The sequence below is a fragment of the Parambassis ranga genome, chromosome 24, assembly GCF_900634625.1.
Source record: "Parambassis ranga chromosome 24, fParRan2.1, whole genome shotgun sequence".
NCBI lineage: Eukaryota > Metazoa > Chordata > Actinopteri > Ambassidae > Parambassis > Parambassis ranga.
In genome coordinates this window covers 14,734,497-14,754,824 of record NC_041043.1, presented here as the reverse complement: position 1 = coordinate 14,754,824, position 20,328 = coordinate 14,734,497, and the positions used below count along the sequence as shown (strand labels likewise).

Below are 20,328 nucleotides of genomic sequence, written 5' to 3'. Positions count from 1 at the left end.
ATGTCCTGCTGTCTGTGTGCTTCAAAGAGCCTGATGACATACTGTAAGTGCATTTTGTAAGGTAATAAAGGGTGAAGATTTGGACGGTGCATACTTGGCATGTCATCGCTAAGCGCCTGAGTGCAAGCAGTCTCATTGTGTTCAGTTGCCTCGCAGCGAGTGTTGAGAGACACCGCTGCCTGCCACCCAAGCTCTAACTGCGGTGGGCTGGAAGGTCAACCGTTTTCTAAAAGCCTGGGAGGAAGCGGAGGAGAAAAGCTTCAGCCTTCCTCACTGCGATGCAGCGGATGCTTAGAAGTTGATGAGCTGTGTTGATGCAAATACGGGTCAAAAAATAACTGGATTTTGTCCACTCGCTGACTGTGTAGGTCTGCTTGGTAGCGTGAATATTCTTCTTTACAGGTTGGTCACATCGTATTTGAGGCTAATAAAAGACAGCAAATTATTAAATTCACCTGCCAACCTCTTGGAAAGATTCGTATCTGTGTCTTTCAGTGTAAAATCAGTCACATCTGCCCCTCTAAGCTGCAGTAAAGTCGGTAGTTGTTGTCTGACTTTTATCAGCTCCAACATTATCTGCTCAGTTTCAGCTGCCAGGTCTGTGAAGCACACAAAGCAAACAAAGAGAAACCAGTAAAAACCCTGTCGCTGAGTGTTGTTAGATTAAGTGTTCACATTCGTTTTCATCAGATTTGAACATGGGGTGAATCCATGTACATCTCTGGCAGTTAAAGCATCTACAGACCTGTTTAGTTTTCCAGGAAGTATTGGGTGTGAACTTAGCGAGAGATGGCATGCTCTGTGTTCATATCAGCATTGTAGCACCACTGAGAAAAAGGTGTGTGTGTGTGTGTGTGTGTTTGAGGGACTTCCTCTTGAAGGTGGGGCTGTGGAATGGGATTGACATGGAAGTTATGTCTGGTATTTATGGCTTTTTGTTTGCAGCTTTGTTATCTCAAGGACAGCAGCATAGTTGAGGTACCAGACTGCAAAACCAGATATTAGTCAGACTCCAGACTGTTATAAAGATGGAACTTTTGTAGTGCTGCACATTTTCCCATAGGTCTGACTGGACATCCATTCACAAGAAATCAGGAGATCGTTGTTGTTGTTTTTGTTGTTGTTGTTGACATCTATATTTTGATATTTCCCACAAGTTGCAGCTGATAAATTCTCTCAAATGTGTCGATGCCGAGGTAAACGCCAACATGAATGTCTTGAGTGTCGCCAGCAGCAGAAATGGTGTGAGAAGTTGTTACTGTGGCTTTTATCCTAACAAATAATCTGTCACTGTGAACCATGTTGTGGTGGAATCTGCTGCCACGCAGCTGGCCAGTAAAATCGAGCAGTCTTTGAAACTCCTGGCGGAAAATCTATCAGAACCAACTGTTTCTGAAACCTTTTTTTAGCCCACCCCCTCGCTGCAGTCCGTGTAGTCCCAGCCCTCGCTGGTATCAGATCAGTTTTCACATAACTTGGATTTTGGTTTGTTGCTGTCTGCGTGTGCGATGTGACAAAAACGAGCAGTTGTGTTGTTCTGAGTGTGGAACACTGGCCAGACTCTCCCGAGTTCAGTCGAGTTTAAGAGGCTTTGGCTGTTTCGTACCTGGTAAATGTAGCTCACAGGCTGCTCCTACAATACTCTCTTCCACTCATTTAGTTGTTTTTAGTAGCAGCCAGCAGGTTCACTCTGCCACATGTCCATGAGTCACTGTGTGACTCGCTGTTGTGAAGAGTTCAGAGCTGCAGAGATCAGTGAAAACAGAACTCCACTGTGCAATCGCTGGGAGCAGTACATGTCAGTATACACAAAGGTTCTCAGAGAAAAGTCCTGCCTTCGAAGGCTGTAGCATCTGAGATGATATTCATTTACATGTGCACCGTATTACTGGCCAGAATCCAGAGCCCAGCTGATACTTGATTGGACAAAACTCTTGATATTAACATATTTGCCATTTACTATTTTTATTTTGTTGGCAAACCAGAGCTAGCAAACCACCTTGCTACATGAGGGTGACATTGTTTGTCAACTTTCCATCAATTTTCGGTCAAGACTAGGGATGCACTTTGATTTTGTGCCAGTCGGATGCTGCAAAATAAACTGCAGTATATACCCTGAAAGCAGGGGTCTCAAACTCAACTTATCTGGGGGGGCCTGGTAGAGTCTGGGTGAGGCTGGGAGCCGCATCAAATATTCCAAAAAAAGGTACAACTGGTCCAATCTGCTCAATCTTTATTAATAACAGATCAGAACATGAACAGTTCTTCAGAACATAGAACCTCAGTTAATCACATTCCAACCATGTGACCAAGTTGGTGTCAACACACACCACCAGAAGCTATCACATGCCTGAGCAATGGTAGCCCATAAGTGATAAAACCATATAAAACCCAGGGCAAGCCTCAGCAAATAAGTGTGTATGAGAAAAATGTGCCACAAGTCTGAGACCCATGTCTAAAAGGAATGTGTGTTTGATGCAATACATCCTTGTTGTCTGAAAAATGTGGCATGTTATAGAAAGATTTAGAAGATGCATGAATTGCACCCCTATGCCACCCCTACAATGATGCTAAAATAATTTTTATTCTTTTCCATTGGCTCTAAACTTCATGTTTTAATGTTTGAAATCAGTGTTTATCCTGCATGCTGCTTTATATACCCATTTTAAAGACTTGCAGTGGAGATTTTTTTTTTGTCTCAGCTCGGATTGGTTGGTTTATAATCTCCACCCTCCTCTTGGCCTGTGGCAGTATTTGGATGAAAACGGCACTACTTATAATGAGTGCCAACAGTTTATAAAGCGTTTGCCTCCTTCCAAGCACACTATCCCAATAAGGTAAATGTACACGGTCACGTGGTCTGGACGCTGCTGTTTGCTGAATGCTTTATGGCTGGAAAGTTAACCTCTATCATATAACCTATGCTTCCAAAGACAAGGTTTGGAAAGTTTAGCTTATAGATTACACCGTACCTGCTCAATGAGAGTCTGTGTTGGGGCTTGTCAGCCAGCAATTAATGTTTCCACAATGTAAGGAAAACACTGCACCGCGCTCTGCTGAGACCCTCAATGCTGCACACTTGTATTTGCTTTGCTTTGCTTTGTTGTTCACAACCTTTCAAATGTTCAAATAGACAGATTAGTGGTTGCTGGACATGGTTTTTGACGTTTGCGGAGGTTTCTAATTTAAGCTCAGGCTGTAGTCCTGTTACAAGGGAAGAAAACAGCAAGGAGGGTCCTCATAAAACAGTTGCATCTTTGTCCAAGTTTGTACATCTCGATGCATTGGCACAATCCTGGTGATGTTGATATGACACTGGGACTACTGGTGGAGGACAAACTACCACTAAGAGATGACCTAACAGTGTCATAAACAATCACAGTAGGATACAGGTTGCTGGCTTTTATGCATTAAGGTGCTTTGGGAATGTTTTGTTCGGTGACCTTTTACATATGGAAGGCCAGTTCTGTCCTCCTCATCACTGAAGTATTATTCCCTCATCAGAGTGTGACATTCACTGCCCTGCCGTGAGTGTGAGAGAAAGAGATTTGATAATCTGATAGCTTATAAATAAAATTTATTACCAAATGAACTCCCACCAATGGGCTTTTCCGTTGGCACGTTTGTATGTCCACCTTTCCGGCCTGTTTGCTGCAGGACTGCTCGGTATAACAGGCAGAACCGCAGAGCATTTCGGTTGTGCGTTTATATATTGGCAGCAGAGGCAGAGGTAATAACACAGAGTTGAAAGGATGAGCCGACAACACAGAATACTCCATATCGATGACCAAAGAGCAGGAGCAACAAAGTGTTGCACCTTAATGTATTCCCAGAAAAGTGATTAAAGGTTTTTGCCAGGTGAAGCAGACCTGGCAGATTGTACCACACCTGCTCATTTTTTATCTACATTTTTAAGGTTACCAAAGTAACAAATCCTGTACAATATACTTGGTTACCTCGGAGAACGTGGGACTGAACAGTTTGAAGAAAACATCTAATCAAGATTTTTCTAACAAATTTGTCAAACTCTAGTTCTAGGAGACAATCCACCCACCTGGTAAGACGACAGTTCATACTGTATGTGAGAGATCTCTCATTTTCAACCACATTTTACTCCTTTTATAATATTCACATCCTCTTGGCCACTAGATCTTTGTGTTTCTAGTTACAGACTTTGAAAAACACTTAAGAAATGCATATGCCTTTTGCACATGGATGCTCGAACATTGTCTTTCTCACCTCTCCCATTGAACATTTCATATTTTGCTTTCATCGTCACGTCAGGGCTACAAATATTGCAGATGAAGCGACAACATGAGCTATGTTAGTAATTACCAGCTGTGTGTGATAATAGCCACCACATTAAGATTCAGCAATCCATCACCCAGGTGTATTAAAGCGTAGCTTTTAACCTGGTTGTTAAAACCTTGTGAACTATGGATGGTTTGCAGTTTGAGAGATGGAAGCTGCTTAATAACATCAGCATTTCGTTGCCTACAGAAATTTAGAGGTGCAGAGGTAGCTCGAAGTCGGATACGGTCTGACGTTCTTTTTGGGTCAAAGTAGACAAAAATAGAGGCGCAGCTATTTTACAGAAAAAAAGCCAGCCCATTGATTGCACATAGAGGCCAGGGGAGAGGTACTTCTTGGAGTTTTTTTTTTTTTTTTTTTAGACCTCCCAGTTTCCCACAGTGCCTTGAGAGGGGTTGGTCAACCTGGGGAGCTGGTGCCATTGCCTGCTTCCAATCAACCACCATCTGCAGGCTGCGGTGCTGAAGAATTTTTGATTTCCTGCACACACACACTCTTCCCCCCACACACACTCTTCCCCCCACACACACTCTTCCCCCCACACACACTCTTCCCCACACACACACTCTTCCCCCCACACTTCCACACAAACACTTTCATACTCTCCCCCCCCACTTTTTTCCCCAAAAGTGGGCAACTAAAAGTCGAGCAGGCTGTCTGACAGAGCTGATCCGGGCTCTGTGTGTGCGCTGTGAGGCCCAGGCTGCATGGCACCGCTGAATGCAGTTTGGGTTCTGCAAATAATGTGTGGTTTGTTTCTGTTCTGGAACAAAAGGACTGCCTCACACTGTATGGACCTAATGTGCAAGCCAAACATACTTGCAGTAGATGTGTTGATGAAATTAAATTGATGAAGGGGAAATGTTATTGTGTTGAACTTATTAGTGTCTTAAACTGGTAATACGATGCAGGATTTACAGTCTGATGATGTTTTAGGACTATTTTGTTGAAGCTGCCCGACTCTTACAATGGCAGTTCATCTTAATGTTTACTTCTGTCTCTCTTGTGACATTAATATGGTGGGAAATCGCTTTGTTTCGGCGGATAACAGCTTTTGTGATGACTCGAAAAGTTCTTTTAAGACTAGTCTCCTGTAAAATTTCCGCACATTCCTGCGCTCCGTGGGAGGCAAGGTAAGACCTGTGGTTCCTCAGAGTCACTGAATCAGAATGAAATGCACAAAACTTTAGCAAATGAATCAGGCTGCATTCTTAAAGAGCAACCAGCGTATGTGTGTATGTGTACGTGAGTAATCCCCGGAGAAATGAAGAAGGATGGCATGAGAGAGTGGGACTGCTGTTGGCTTGTTTCTGTCACGGTGAGGTAAACCATGCTGCGTGTTAAAACGGTCTGCGTCTCAGCAAAATCATTCATCTCACAACATGAAGTGGTCCTGGACTCATTTCATCTATGAATGTATGAGCAGCTTCAACTCACTCAGGTGCTACGTCACTGTCTGTAAAAAAAAAAATGACGTAACATGATTGGATGTTGGTCCTTTGTGCAGCAGCTACCCTGTATGACCAAAAGTAAACGGACACCATGTGCAAGATTAACCCGCCACTCGTCTGTTTTTACTTGTTAAAGGCCGGGTAGGAGATTTCATTCTGATGCACTTTTTGTTAAATTAGTGTAACTTCTCTTTACAATCCGATAGCAACTGATTAGTTCGGCAGTTTCGCATTAAAACGAAGAATATGAATCATCTGTGGAAGCTATAAAACACTAAAAACATCAGCCAATCCTCCGGGTGGACCCTGCGCGGAGTATTGGCTGGTTGTCACTCTCTTCCTGCTCTGCGCGCACCAGAGAGGTACGTGCATGATGGCCGAAGTCACAGACCGCAGCACGTCTTCAGGTAATGCGCGTCCATGTGATTGGGAGGCGTGGCTTCGGGGTGAGCTCTGAGAGAAAGGGGCGTGTCTTTACTTTCCAAATCTGGCTGACTCTCACTGAGTTTTCAAAATCTCCTACCCTACCTTTAAGGTGGAAACCTTTGATGCTTCAGTGTACTAAATCTGCAGCAGATGATTGTTTGCATTATTGAGTGATTGCCCATGAAACATTGGAGTCTTATGAGGAGAGACTCATTTTGGAGCCAGCCCCTGGAGGCTGCAAGGTGAACTGCAGTTTTTAACACCTCTGCATGGGCTTCATGCATCAAAGGCTGGTGCTTGATTCTGACATTTTTATGGGCAAACCAGAGGAAAATAACCTGTTTCCAGACTCACAGTTTGAAACTGAACCACGATGATAACTCTATGTGATTATGAGATTGCACAAAGAAATGATCTCTTCAGTTTGGTGTGAACCCTGAAATGATCTAAAGGCCACTCGGCACAGCTGCATGTTTTCTTTCAAAGTGTGCATTCTTGGCTGTAATTGATCCTTTGGAAGCAACGATGTGTCACTTAGGTGTAACAACAGTTGGTGAGTAGCTTTATTTTTTACTGTAAAAATAGTTTGTCATACGCCTGACTCATGTGACTGCATATAGGTCCTTTCAACAGCAGCCGTACAGCATTCTTCTGAATGTGAATGTGCTCCTCCTGGGTCAGTGTGTCCACCACACACACACATGTCCGTTGATTCTCTGGAAGCCCGGGGTGGCTGCCAGCAGCCCTCAGCAGCGTCCACTGCCAATTAGTCTCTTTATTTGTTTAAATCCTGCTGGACCAGGACAGCAGTTAGACATTCCATGTAAAGCTGGCCTGGTTATTCTTTAAAGCTGCGGAGGATGTTTCTGATTGAAGTTCAGATTGGATCCCCTGCTGTTTCCACTGTATTTAATGTTTTTCATATTTCAAACTACCGTTTCCACAGAACATCAAATGGCGATTTGGTTTGATGACATCAGCACTGTCCCAAACAATCACCATCAGACATTCCACCCTTTGCACACTGAGGATAGAATGGCATGACATTTAGTTCTGTTGTGTTTTGTTTCCCTTGTTATGTGTAGCCTCTTTGTTTGCATCAGCTCGTTTTGTGTGTGGTGTTACAACAGGTATAGCGTCAGGTGCTGGGCGAATATTTCTGCTAGAGGCTGCTGTTGATTGTTTCTTCACATTTCATTCAGGCTCTAATTGATTTGGACGTTTTTAGGTGCATTCGCCTGGGTAGCGTGAATGAGGCCATTGATGGGAGCATGGCAGGCCTGCTACCTCCAGAAAATGAGTGTGGGGCTGTGGGTCAATGCTTTGGCACGGCGAATAACAGCCTCAGCAATGGAAGCTTTGTCTCTATCTCTGCGTAAGGCCCTGCACCACCACCACCACCACCACAGCCTTCAGCGACAGCGAGGACTAATCTGCCCCCTTCAGAGCCGCCACCCCCACCACACATGGGCCAGCTGCAGACCTATAATTACCTACAGTAAAGAGGTGTGGACCTTTTTGTTTTTGAAGCTGGGAAACAATCTAACCACACTGTTGACCTGCAACTGGGTCAGCTGCCAAGTAGTGAATTTCCTTTCCCACAGCGGTTGAGCTGCGCGGTCTCCTGAATGGTGGACTGTTGTCCTGCAGTTCCTCGTGGCCTGTAAATCAAACAGGTAGATGTAAACTGATATAGTATTAGCCTGCATAAGTGGTGTGTGTGTGTGTGTGGGAAGTAGGATACTTTAAAGTCTTCTTTTTGTGTGTGTGGGCGTTATTAGCTTAATCTCTGCAGGAGGAGGAGCCGTGCTTTCCTGGAGGCTGTCGGGTTTTGCTCTAAACATGTAATCTGAGATGTGGTGTGTTGTTTTTCCTCTGGTTTGCATTTAGAGGTTCTTCAAGTTGTGCTACTTTTTGACACACTCAAAAGGAATCACACAGTCTGGTCACATAATTGCAAACTGTCCAATTTTCAAAAAAACAAAGGAAAGCACTGAATGATAGTTAGCCATGGAGTCCCACTGCAAGGATAAGTGGAAATGTGTGGTAGCACTTTTGGCTCCCTCATCACAAAGTCAATGGGTTTTTTTGGGGGATAGTTTAGAGTTGCAGGATATTGAATTTTTGCATAAATGCAGATATTTTCCAACTTTTTTTTTGCTGATATTAACATATTTTTCCCACCTGATTGCAAAAAAAGCATCATTTGGTTCCTTTGCATACTTATTTCTATTAAATAAAATTGTGTAACTTGCTGCACTCTCCACACAGAGCTTGAGAAGGAAATCATTTCAACTAGAAAAGGGCATTTCCTGAAGAAAATGCAAGTTTGATTGCTGCAGCTGAAGCATTGCTTTGAACGCTGATGTGAAGGATTGCTCTGAATTGCTGGAGAATCAGAGCAATTCAGAGCTTTGTATGCCTCTGTGTGTCAGCCTGTCACCATGGTAACAGCAGAGGAGACCTCAAAAACCACTCCAACTTTGAGAGCCTGGCGTGCGGAAACGATTCGGAATTAGAAAATTCTGAATACAAGTTTGATAGAGCAGCATCTAATGAGCGTTTCAAGACTAAAATGGAGTCTGTAGCTTGAAAATTTGTAGGAGGAGATGGATTTGGCAGATGACCCTCGTTGAAGGGCTCTCTCATAGACTCCCATGTTAAAAATGACACCGAAATTGCCTAATATTTGAAAAACTACAACTTTTTGAAGTTGACCCGGAATGTCCTCTGTGAGATGAACATTTTGATAGTTGAAGGGCTGAAATTGGTCAATGTATACTGAAAAAAATGTACGGAAGAATAAAAAAGAAGAAGCCTAGCACCGGCAATCAAACTAAATAGTTGAAAAAGTCTACATTGATAGAAAATCATGGCTTTTTGCTTTCCTACTAATTGTCTACAAAGGAGCTCTCCCCTGAGTTCCTCCTCCTCCTTCTCAGCTCTTTGGCGCCTGACTATTGACAGTAGCCAAAGAGCTCCTCCTCCTCCTGTTATCAGCCATAGACGGATGTTTTGCAGAGTCGATTTACGACGTTTCAGTTATGACACTATACTTCCTCATAGCTTAGATAAGACAGACGCAGCTGCTCAGAGAGATATTCCTGGAGGCCGGTGTGATTTGCACTATGAAACGCTGTAAATGTGTGTAAATGATGAGCTTCTGACCCTCTCTGTAAGCATAAAAAAGCTGCTGCCTCTGCCTCACATCAGCACAGAGCGGAACGGGGTGTGCTTCATGTGTCGCTGTGTTTTGATTGGCATGTCTGAACCTCCCACAGGAAGATGTTTCGAAAGAGTGCGGTCAGAAGAAAAGTGTGGAATAACACAAACATTGGCATGTCATGCACTCATACTCTTTCAAGTTCTCATGACTTTGTTTTGTTGTGCGTCTGAGATGTGAACTTATACCTGGTGGCCAGATCAATTCCCTGGTCTGTCTGTGAAAAGGCTGCGATGATGAAGTGGAGCAGTGAATGGGACATGACTGCAGTGCGCCTGTTGTTGCTCTGCTGAAGTTGCACAGTGGCTAGTAGTAGTAAAACAGTGTGGTCACCTTGGCTGGCTCCCAGGTGTGAGTATAGCTTATGCAAAGAATGAGAAGAGGAAACAAGCCAAGCTCTGTGTCAGTGAACGCACCACCAGCCAACTCATTCTTTCCCACGTGTTTCTTTAAGGACGATATGTCCCAGTTTTCATGTGTTATTCCATTTTCTTTCCTCATAGAAGCAAAATTAAAACACTTTTCCCCTCCTCCGTGGCTTTAGTGAACTTTGCAGATACACATCTACCTCTTGTTTATCTTTTCCCGATTTAAAAAAGCTCTTTTAGTGGTTAGTTCAGCAGCTCTAATTCTCAGATATCAGCTGTTAACGCAGGGCTGCTTTACATTGAAGCTTCCTGTGGAGACATTTGTGTTCAGGCTGGACTACTGTTTGACCCCATTCTTTCCTTAATAAGTGAATGTTGATGTTGAGATCAGTTGGAGTCAGTTAGAGGTGGTTTCCTTCCTCTGCTGCTCTTTTATTTAAAGGGCTTTGTGGGAAGGAGGACCTCTAAAAATGAAGGCTGTCTGTTCTCATTGAGCATCTCTCAGTTTTTGTTTTGAAAGCTGAGGCATAATGAAACGGACGACCTCAAATGTCTGACGGATGTCTTGTAGAGCAGAGCTGCAACAGACCACGCTGGCTTCTTACATTCTTTTCCATTCAGCGTCAACAAAACACAGACTTTTTCAGAACAATAGGCAGGATTCTTACCCTTCCTTATCACATCAATGTTTTCTTTCTTTTCTTTCCAGATGTTCAAAATGAAGGCGCTTTGCTGCCACGACTGACGCCCCAGTGCGCTGAACAGAACAAGCACTCCTGACCTGGCAACATACGAATGGCCCAGGGAAGCCACCAGATTGACATTCAGGTTTTGCATGACCTGCGCCAAAAGTTCCCTGAAGTCCCAGAGGGTGTTGTATCCCAGTGTGTTCTGCAGGTAAGGGCCTTAAAACCTTAATAAAACTAATCTTAAGCACAAGACCTGCTGGTGGGTTGAAAAAAAAAAAGACCATTTTAAAAATAAAACTACACAAGATATCATCTCCAGGAATCAGACTTAAAATCAAAATGTTGTTTATTATTAGCGTCTCTCTCTCTCTTCTGTGTTTCCTGCAGAACAACAACAATTTAGACGCCTGCTGTGAATATTTGTCCCAGGTTAGTCCGGGCTACCTGTACAGTGAGGAAGGGAACCTCAGCTTTACTGACGACCCGAGCTTCACCAGGCTCCGTAATCACATGACCCAGCTGAACCTGGACCTGCAGTCTCAGAATGTGCATGTGGCCCCGGTTCGGGACGGCCTGAGAATGAACGGCAGCCGGACTCTGGCCCACAGCCTGAGCGAAGGGCCCCTCCAGACAGGCCAGGCCCCCAACAGTGACTTCTTTCAGCAGGAGCCTCAGTCAGCCCCAGTGCAGGTGCCCACCACTCTCAGTGTTTTTGGTGTGATGGAGCCCACGCGTAAACCGCAGCCTCCGCAGCACCTTGGACTTTACCCTCTGGGGGTCAAAGGGACAACTATAGGTGCTCAGACGGCACGATTCAACCCCATTACCGTGACGCTAGCCCCCAATATCCAAACGGGCCGCAACACCCCCACCTCTTTGCACATACATGGCGGGCCGCAGTCGGGTCTAAGCAGTCCACAGGGTAACTCTATCTACATCCGGCCCTATACTAGCCAGTCCAGTACAACCCGGCAGAACCAGCAGCCGGGAGGCAGGGCGCAGTACAGCCCCACCTCCCAGCCTCTGCAGCAGATCTACCAGATCACACACCCCTCCTCCCTGTCCGGCTCCTGGTCAGGCTCTCAGCACCCCTCCTCCTCACATACCTCACAGCACCAGACCCAGGGCCACCAGACCTCGCACGTCTACATGCCGATCAGTTCCCCCACAAATCCCCAAGCACCCTCCTCCCTTCCTACTGGAAGCCAGGCCTCTTCCTCCGGCGTCTCCTCGTGCTCCTCTTCCTCTTCCTCCTCCTCTGTCATACCTGGTTCTCTGTCGACCATCAGCCAGTACAACATCCAGAACATCTCCACTGGCCCACGCAAGAATCAGATTGAGATCAAACTTGAATCTCCTCAACGGAGTAACTCCACGACAGCCGTGCTGCGGACCAGCAGCGGGCCCCGTTCATCCTCCACCTCCTCCTCATGCCCTTCCTCTTCCTCTTCTTCAACTGGGGTAGCTACTGTCCCCACCACCCCTCTGTCCATCGGAGGTCCGGGTCTGAGTCGTAGCCAACCCACTGTCTTTATCTCTGCCAGCCCGCCTACTGCTGCTAATACTCCCTCTGACGAGGCCATGGTGGCCTCAGCCGGCTCCCGCTCCCAGCCCAAGTTTTACATTTCTGCTAATGCCTCCAGTGATGACGGCGGGGGTAGGAATCCCACTGTCTTCATCTCAGCAAACCCTCCAGGGTCCTCAGGGGCCAGGAACATTGGGGGCCCCGCCTACATCCACCACCACCCACCTAAGTCCCGTACCTCTGTGTGCGCGGGAGGCACGGCGTCTTCCCCTCGCGTGGTGGTGACTCAGCCTAACACCAAATACACTTTTAAAATCACAGTGTCTCCAAATAAACCCCCGGCTGTGTCCCCCGGTGTCGTGTCCCCAACGTTTGAGCCCAACAACCTCCTCAGCCTACCCTCAGACCACCACTTTGTGGAGCCAGACCCCCTGCATCTCTCGGATCCTCTGTCACCTCACCGGGAGAGGCCGAGCGAGCCTCGCAGACTCAGCATGGGCTCGGACGATGCAGCGTACACACAAGGTGAGCATCACATGATGGTAATTTAGCCTTTACTGCAGAAATCTGGATATATTTATGTTTCATTCCTGCGGTGTAAGAATGACAAGGTTTTTCAATAATAACTAATCAATGTCAGTTTCTTCAGCTGCCGTAGAGAGAGTTTATTTTCAGTTTTTTTTACATCCACACCAGGATAATTTGGTTATTTGTGGCTCACAAAGTACACTGCAGGGGTAATGATTGAGCTTGTTTGTGTAATAAAGCACAACCAAAACAAATCACAATCACTGCAGCATGCTCAGTTTGCCACAGTTTCACACAAGACTTGCTTAATTAATGACATGTGCAGTAGAATGTGAATTAGTTCTGCTCTTAAAGTGATTTCTAAAATGTTAAATTCATACACTACGTGGACACCCAGGCAGTATATGGCCTCCATTTTTCTGGTTCCCTGTTCAGCCCTTCAGTGTGATGAGTTCAAGACAGGCAGGTTCTTCCACAACAAACTGAAAGGATCATGTCTTTGAGCTTTTGTTGTGTTGAAAAACACACAGAGTTAACATCTAAACACTCATTATATCCTAACTAAAGCTGCAATCAACAGAAGTTTGGAACTGTAAGACTGGAACCAGGAACGTGTTCAGAGCATTTTCCACTTGATTGTCAGTAAAATGTCAGAATGCAGTGATGGATCATGGACAACCAATCAATAATCCATACAATCATCAGCTGCAGCATTAACATCTAAACCTTTATGACTGAAAACAGACCAGACGAAGCTGCATGTGGTGTCCATTTATTAAAGGTCGGGTAGGAGATTTCACTCTGATGCACTTTTTGTTAAATTAGTGTAACTTCTCTTTACAATCCGATAGCAACCGATTAGTTCGGCAGTTTCTCATTAAAACGAAGAATATGAATCATCTGTGGAAGCTATAAAACACTAAAAACATCAGCCAATCCTCCGGGTGGACCCTGCGCGGAGTATTGGCTGGTTGTCACTCTCTTCCTGTTCTGTGCACCAGAGAGGTACGTGCATGATGGCCGAAGTCACAGACCGCAGCTCGTCTTCAGGTGATGCGCGTCCATGTGATTGGGAGGCGTGGCTTCGGGGTGAGCTCCGAGAGAAAGGGGCGTGTGTTTACTTTCTAAATCTGGCTGACTCTCACTGAGTTTTCAAAATCTCCTACCCTACCTTTAAGTGTATTTAGATAAATCATTTACTAAATAAAAGTCGTATTAACAGTCATTTTTGAGTTACACTCTGCATGTTCCATAAATTAGATAAAAACAATGGTGACTCGCTGTGTGACTGCAGAGTGAGTCCTCCACAGTAAATGTAACATTTGCCCCGTCAGCTTCTGACACCGGCACATTCTGTCGTGTGACTCAAACATGTCAGAGCGCAGCACTGTTTCCTTTTTTGGGCTTTTGACTGTATTATACGTGAGTCACTGGCTGTGGCTTCTGTACTGTGGTGACTACTGTAGAGAGGGGGCTTCACACAAGGCGTGCTGACCCACCAACCCCCCCAACACTCTTTGTCCTCTTTGACTTCCACTGTAGTGCTTGACTGAGTCACATTCAAAGCTGCAGACACACCTGTAACCACACAACAAGTTAATGAAACTTTAATGTGTTTAGCAGCAGGATAATATTGTTTATTGGCGTGTGAGGACCTGTTTTAAATGCACACCCTTAAGTCAGTTAGGTCTTAGGTTTGGCTGAATCAAATATCACCCAACACACATTCTTTATTAGTAATAAGATGCATAAAGAATGTTTGGATACTGATGTGTAGTGCCACACTAAATTCCTGAATCTCCAAAACAACAATTAAAATAAGGCGTCGCCAATACAAAGTGTTCTACAGCCACATGAACTGAGAGGAAGTGGCTGTGAAAGGGAGGGATTCTAGACCCATCTCATTGAGAGACCTTTGTCTGAGTAGGCTTTATTTTCAATTTTTAACAAGTCACCTATATGAATCATAATAAGACTTCAAATTCCTATAATTTATAATGTGAACTCTCACATCAGGTCAGCTCTACCCCACAGTCTGTGGATGTCAGAACTGTCACTAAAGTACCATCCATCCTCATTTTTACAGTACATGGCTGTAACTCAGCAGTAACGCAGGTAGCTTTATAGCTCGAAGGCTCGACAGGTGATGTGGAGTGGCGTGTGTTCGTGTACAACAGAAGGCAAAGACGTGCTTGTTTATCTCTGAACGCCTGCATCGGAGGCGTTGCAGCCTGTCAACAGATACCACAGTGAATTATGGGAAATGTGTTGTACAGACTTGAGTAGATTCTATGTCTCTGTCTGTGTGTGTGTGTGTGTGTGTGTGCTGAGTTTGGGTTTTCTGTATCAAACAATTTGCCTGCAGCAGTCGGCTCACTGGGCTCATGTTACCACAGTAGGTGATGAAATGGAGCCTGATAAGCAGCAGCAGTCTGATGTGCTTCTTCCAGCTCTAATCTCACACACACACTCACACACACACTTTTTAGGACTGAAAACTGGTTTGACAGTTGTGGATTTGAATGTGTCAGTAGTGCTTATCCACAGCAGTGAATCGCTTGTTTGTTTTCAGTTACAGGGAGTTTCTAAATATCACAATAGCTTCACAATTCCTTCGATTACATATCAGCTGATGTATCTCAGTACGAATGGAGCAGATGGGAGTGTTTCTGACCACACTGTGTGCCTCTCTTCTTTCAGCATTGTTGGTGCATCAGAAGGCTCGAATGGAGAGGCTGTGGCACGAGTTGGAGATGAAGAAGAAGAAGCTGGAGAAGCTAAAAGAGGAGGTCAACGAGATGGAAAACGACCTGACCAGGAGACGACTGGAGAGATCCAACTCAGCCTCCCAAATTCCTTCTGTAAGATTCATTCAGTTTTTTTTTTTAAAGCAAGAAAACAAGAAAAGTGTGGATGAGAATGACCGCTTTACTTGGCTCATTGATCGTAGCACCAGCAGCACCACAGTTCAATTCGCTGTCACCACTTCTTTGGCTGTGATGAGTTGTGTCTGCACATGTGACCACAAGTAAATGGACATGATTAATCGATCAATATATGTTGACATTTTACAGGCAAAATGTTCAAAGCAGTTCCAAACTCACATTCATTAGTTGATGGCTGCAGCGTTAGAGCATATAATGACTGCCCAGCCTCGGGAAAAATGGGACTTCCGTCAGTTTAAAAGCTGTGTTTTGTATGATTGTATTCGCAGACAGAAGTAGATGAGCTGCTCACAGCACGTTGGCGCTCCCACACTCTGGAACTATGCTGATTACAGGGTCTGTTTATGATTTGGCTGATATGGGTCCATATTTTCAGACTGACACACTTTTGACTTCGCAGTTTATTTTGGAGCTACTTTTTTAGAGGAAAGTTCAAAAAGCACACAGACCTCTTTCATATGATTCCTGCTGCTGTTACACTTACAGCTGCAACTGTTGAAAGCTCCGATGAAGGGCCGCTCTCGTGTTTTCGTTGAGTCAGCTCTTACAGTTTGAGGGGGTGGAAGTGGCTGTGGAAGGCTAATTGGCTGCTGGTGCTGAGCTCTGTTAGCTTCAGTGTTGTTTACTCTCCTGCTGACACGGTCACAGATCTGCTGCGCTGACGTAGAAGCAGGCTCCCCCCACCACCCACCCACCCACCACCACCTCAGAGCTCAAACCTCCTCTTTGTTGTTCTCTTTCAGCTCGAGGAAATGAAGCAGTTGCGATGCAAAAACAGGTCACTGCAGATTGACATTGACTGCCTCAGCAAAGAAATCGATCTCCTTCAAACAAGAGGTACGGCTCTGTGACTCTCTGACATTCAAATAAGGCCCAACAGATACAAAAATGGGGCTTTGTACAATGTTTACTTTTTACCGTAAAAACTTCAAATAACAGCCCGGGGCCTTTATTTGCCTAAATCGCACAATTGTCCCAGCTTATATTTTTGGACAGGCCTTTAATTATTCTGGCTGAAAAGTTCTCCACATCCCTTCCATCATTAATGTCATCATACTTTTTTTTTAAGCCTTGTTTATGTGTCTCCATTACAACGTCACACATTGGCATAAATCAGCCCCGGCTTATAACTGAGGCCGGCCTTTATATGTCCAAATCCATAACCGGACCGGGCCTGTAAACGGGATCACGGGCGTCAGTTCAGCTATTATTTGACGTTTTACGGTACACATTCAACTAACAAAAATCGACATGTAAAGCACATTAAACTGGTGTTTGGAGGCCTTATCTTGCACATTATTTGTATAGTAATTTCTTTCAAGTCCCACTGCAGGTAATTAATGACAAGTCACCCATTTTTAGTGATCGCCGGCTGATTGATCAGTCGTGAAAAGGGTTGTTTAGTCATAAATCAACATAAATAACTGCACTAAAACAGGGATGTTGCACGCCGTTGTTCTTCATCTGATCCGTGTGAACTATCCGCGGCTTGTATGTACGAATATCGGCAATCAACGGTTGATATAGTAACATTGGATGATTTACATTTACGTTCAGTGTATGCACTGGAATCCAGCCACCAGATAAGTTTGAAATTTACTTTGAAGAACCTGCAGGCAGTGAGGGAGGAAGAGGAGCTCTGTCACCACTAAGCATCTGTTCCTTTCCTTCCACTCTCCATGCACACATGTGCTGTATAATAATGCAGCCAAATCCCCAATTCTTCTGACAACAAGTTAATAACATGTTGGCTTTAAAAGTATTTTTTTATTAACCAGGGTGGTGTTTTATTTTGAAAATTGACCGGATTCTTGCTCCTGACATCCTGTCTTCTCGATCTGGTCGGTGCTGCTTGGCACAGTTTGGCCATAGTAGATATAGTGGGAAGCTTTTACATAGCAGGGCGGAGGGACGGCAGGTCTGGTGCGACCGCACGCCCCTGAGTAATGTGGCAGCGATCAATAGCGTGCGCCGGGTGTGACGCAGCCAAAATGCGACACAAGCCACCGGGACCTAGGCAGGATGCAGTGGGTTAGGGGTAGAGCAACACTGAAAAGGAAAAACGTGTCGGTCTCCTTTGTTGTTATTTACCTTTAACTGAAATGTTATATATGAATCTTTAGAATGGAAAATGTGCAGGAGCCCTGAGAGGAGGTGGAGCACACTCAGACTGGGTGACCCTGTATTTTTGGAGCTGTTAAATGATGGAGGTCAGGTTGGCAGCTGCAGCACACGCCGTCAGGCCGCCTCACATCCTCTCTGCACACGCGGCGAAAGGTGCTGCCATTGTGATGTTAACTACCACTTCTTCCTGAATTGCATCCTGTTACTGGTTGGTAACCAGGGATTTATTGGCCCCCTGGCAGCGCTCCACCGCTGACGGAGGCCGAGCCGGCTGAAGTCACTGAAGTCACAGACTGAACAGAAGATTTCTCATGTTTATGTCCTCTAATCAGTGTCTCCCTCTGTGCACAGGACCACACTTCAATCCCAGCGTAATCCATAACTTTTATGACAATATTGGATTCCTCGGCCCGGTCCCACCCAAACCCAAAGGTACTTTTTCTATTGGTAAGTTTAGAAAAGGCTGCAGGTCATTTTCCTCCTTTAAATGTATTTAACTAGTTTTTATTGTTTAAAGATTTATTTATTATTATTGTGATTTTATTGATTTTACTTATTTATTATGTTTTCTGCTTTACATTATTTATTTTAAATCATTTTTATTTTTACCTTAAATCATCTGTGAAGCACTTGGAGCCACATTAGTCTGCATGAAAAGCTATTAAAAGTTGATTGATTCAGTGTTTATACTATAGATCTCTTAAGTCTTTGACTTTTTTTTTACCATGTTCTCTGTTTAAAGAACTCTTAATCCTCCTCCAGTTCCCCTCAGCAGCTCTCTCTAGCTGATATTTGTGAATGTTGTTTACCTTTAGCGATGTCTAGTATTAAATTAAAAAGGGGATTCTCAGATTGGAGGAATCAGAGGAGCTGTGTTGTACGGTCTGTACCTCTGATAGCTGTGACCCACCTGACCTCTGCTGCTCTCTTGCTGTTCTCCACCTCCACCTCAGACGCGGGCAGTAAGCTCGTGAAGCCCATCGCAGACCAGGAGGAGGACGAGGGGAGGCAGTGGAGCTGCACCGCCTGCACCTTCCTCAACCACCCGGCCCTCAACCGCTGTGAACAGTGCGAGTTCCCGCGGCACTTCTGAGCCAACGACGCCCTCCTCCCCTGTTTCTCCTGCCCGCCCGTCTCCTGCCACACTAACGGACGTTGGGCTCTCTGTTCTGTTCTGATTTAGTTTAGTTTTTTTTTTGGTCCCTTAAATGTATGAAAACTCGGACGGGGCTTGGAGCGGCCTGCTCGTCGGTTGCTTCTAAGGTTTGTGGAACGCTGTCCGCTGAAGGCTCGACTGGACGGTGTTTACAGCTTGTGCTCGTGTCAGATGATACCTCACCTTAGAGACTCGTGGGCTCGCCCCCCTTCCTCCCCCCCTTCTCTCTCTCCTGCTCGACGGGTGACATTTTTTTTTTTTTTTAACCCCCCAGGGATACCTCGCTGCTCCCATTTACAGTATTACAAAGCGTGGCCCCGCAGTGTGACGGCACACACAGACACACACACACACACCTACACACACACACACACACAACACAGGTGCCAAAGGAAAGTGCCTTTTGCTGATTTAATATTTCCTTCTTCTTCTTCTTCTGTGGTGGCGGCGTGATGTTTGAGAACTGTGTTCAGCCACTGCTCTCCATCTGAAGGGAAAACTAACGGACTACTCGTGGACTCGTTTGCTGCCTCTGGAGGACGCCAAAGGGCCGAACGCGCCTCTCTCCTCAGCAGCTCCTTTCTCTCTTCAGTCATGAGTTAATGAAACTACGTTGCATGCTTTGTGTACAGTTCACGGAGGCAGAAACTCCCCGTTAGCTTTTTACTGTACATATTTTTAGAATGTGCCTTCTTCCTCACACTATGAATCACTTGTATTTCCTGTAAGTATAGCTTTATAGACTTTATTAACTTTTTTTTTTGTCTTTTTGTTTTGTTTTTTTCAAACGAATAAGCACCGTGCTGCCCTTTGTAAGCTTTTTACTTGATTTCTGTGAGAGTTGAAGCCTTGCAGAAGGAGAGGAGCGGAGCGCAAGTTTAAAAGAAATCCTTGCAGTCATCATGAAGCTATGTCTGCCCGGTCCTCGTTCATCGCTTTGTGTAGTCGCTGAGTTTCCTGTGTACGAAGTGGACGGCGATGGAGGAGCCTCTTCTCTTAGTTTTTTTGTTGTTTTGTTTTGTTTTGTTTTCCAGGACACCAAATATATGTTCGAGGACTGTTGAGGGGAGGGATCTAAAGGAAATAAAAAAAAAACATAATCACAAACTGCCATCTTATCTGACAACTGGAATGTAGGTTTGATGTTTGTTTTTTTTTTTGTTTTTTTGGGGGGGGGACGACACCTCAGTGCAAAGAGACACTCATTTTTCCAGTTACAATCAGGACGTGATGTCAGTGCTCCTGGAAACAGCTGATTGGGTTACACACGTTTCCACGTTGCTGTTGTTGCGCCTGAATCGGGTTTCTGTGAGGTACCGACGATCAAAGTGTGCAAACAAGGCAAAAAAAATAGAGAAAACCTTAAGCACAAGCTGACTGTCCACTGTGTATACTCATGTTTGTATTCGGCTCAGTTCATCCTCCTAAGCTTCTAACAATGAGGGTGCTCCTAAAGTTTACTTATTAAGTTACCTTTACTGTGGAGTAGTTACTTTTTGTTTTGTTTTTCCACATTTGTAAAAAAAAAAAAAAAAAAAAACGTGCCTTGCATTAGTGCCTTTTTGAATTTGTATTCTGTCAC

General features: G+C 44.9%; 1 protein-coding gene across 3 annotated transcripts in view; it reads left to right on the top strand.

Moving 5' to 3' along the window:
* The window catches only part of tab2 (TGF-beta activated kinase 1 (MAP3K7) binding protein 2), a 29,719-nt gene extending 10,198 nt beyond the window's left edge, over positions 1-19,521 (top strand). For 2 of the 3 annotated variants that reach the window (XM_028397404.1, XM_028397403.1), the window contains 6 exons: positions 10,489-10,676; positions 10,856-12,518; positions 15,222-15,382; positions 16,210-16,303; positions 17,942-18,037; positions 18,544-19,521. In XM_028397404.1, the coding sequence (XP_028253205.1) occupies positions 10,575-10,676; positions 10,856-12,518; positions 15,222-15,382; positions 16,210-16,303; positions 17,942-18,037; positions 18,544-18,683 (2,256 nt within the window). In that variant the 5' untranslated portion in view covers positions 10,489-10,574 and the 3' untranslated portion in view covers positions 18,684-19,521. The remainder of the gene's footprint in view (positions 1-10,488; positions 10,677-10,855; positions 12,519-15,221; positions 15,383-16,209; positions 16,304-17,941; positions 18,038-18,543) is intronic. The other variant, XM_028397405.1, reaches the window with a different exon arrangement.
* The last annotated feature ends 807 nt before the right edge of the window (positions 19,522-20,328 follow it).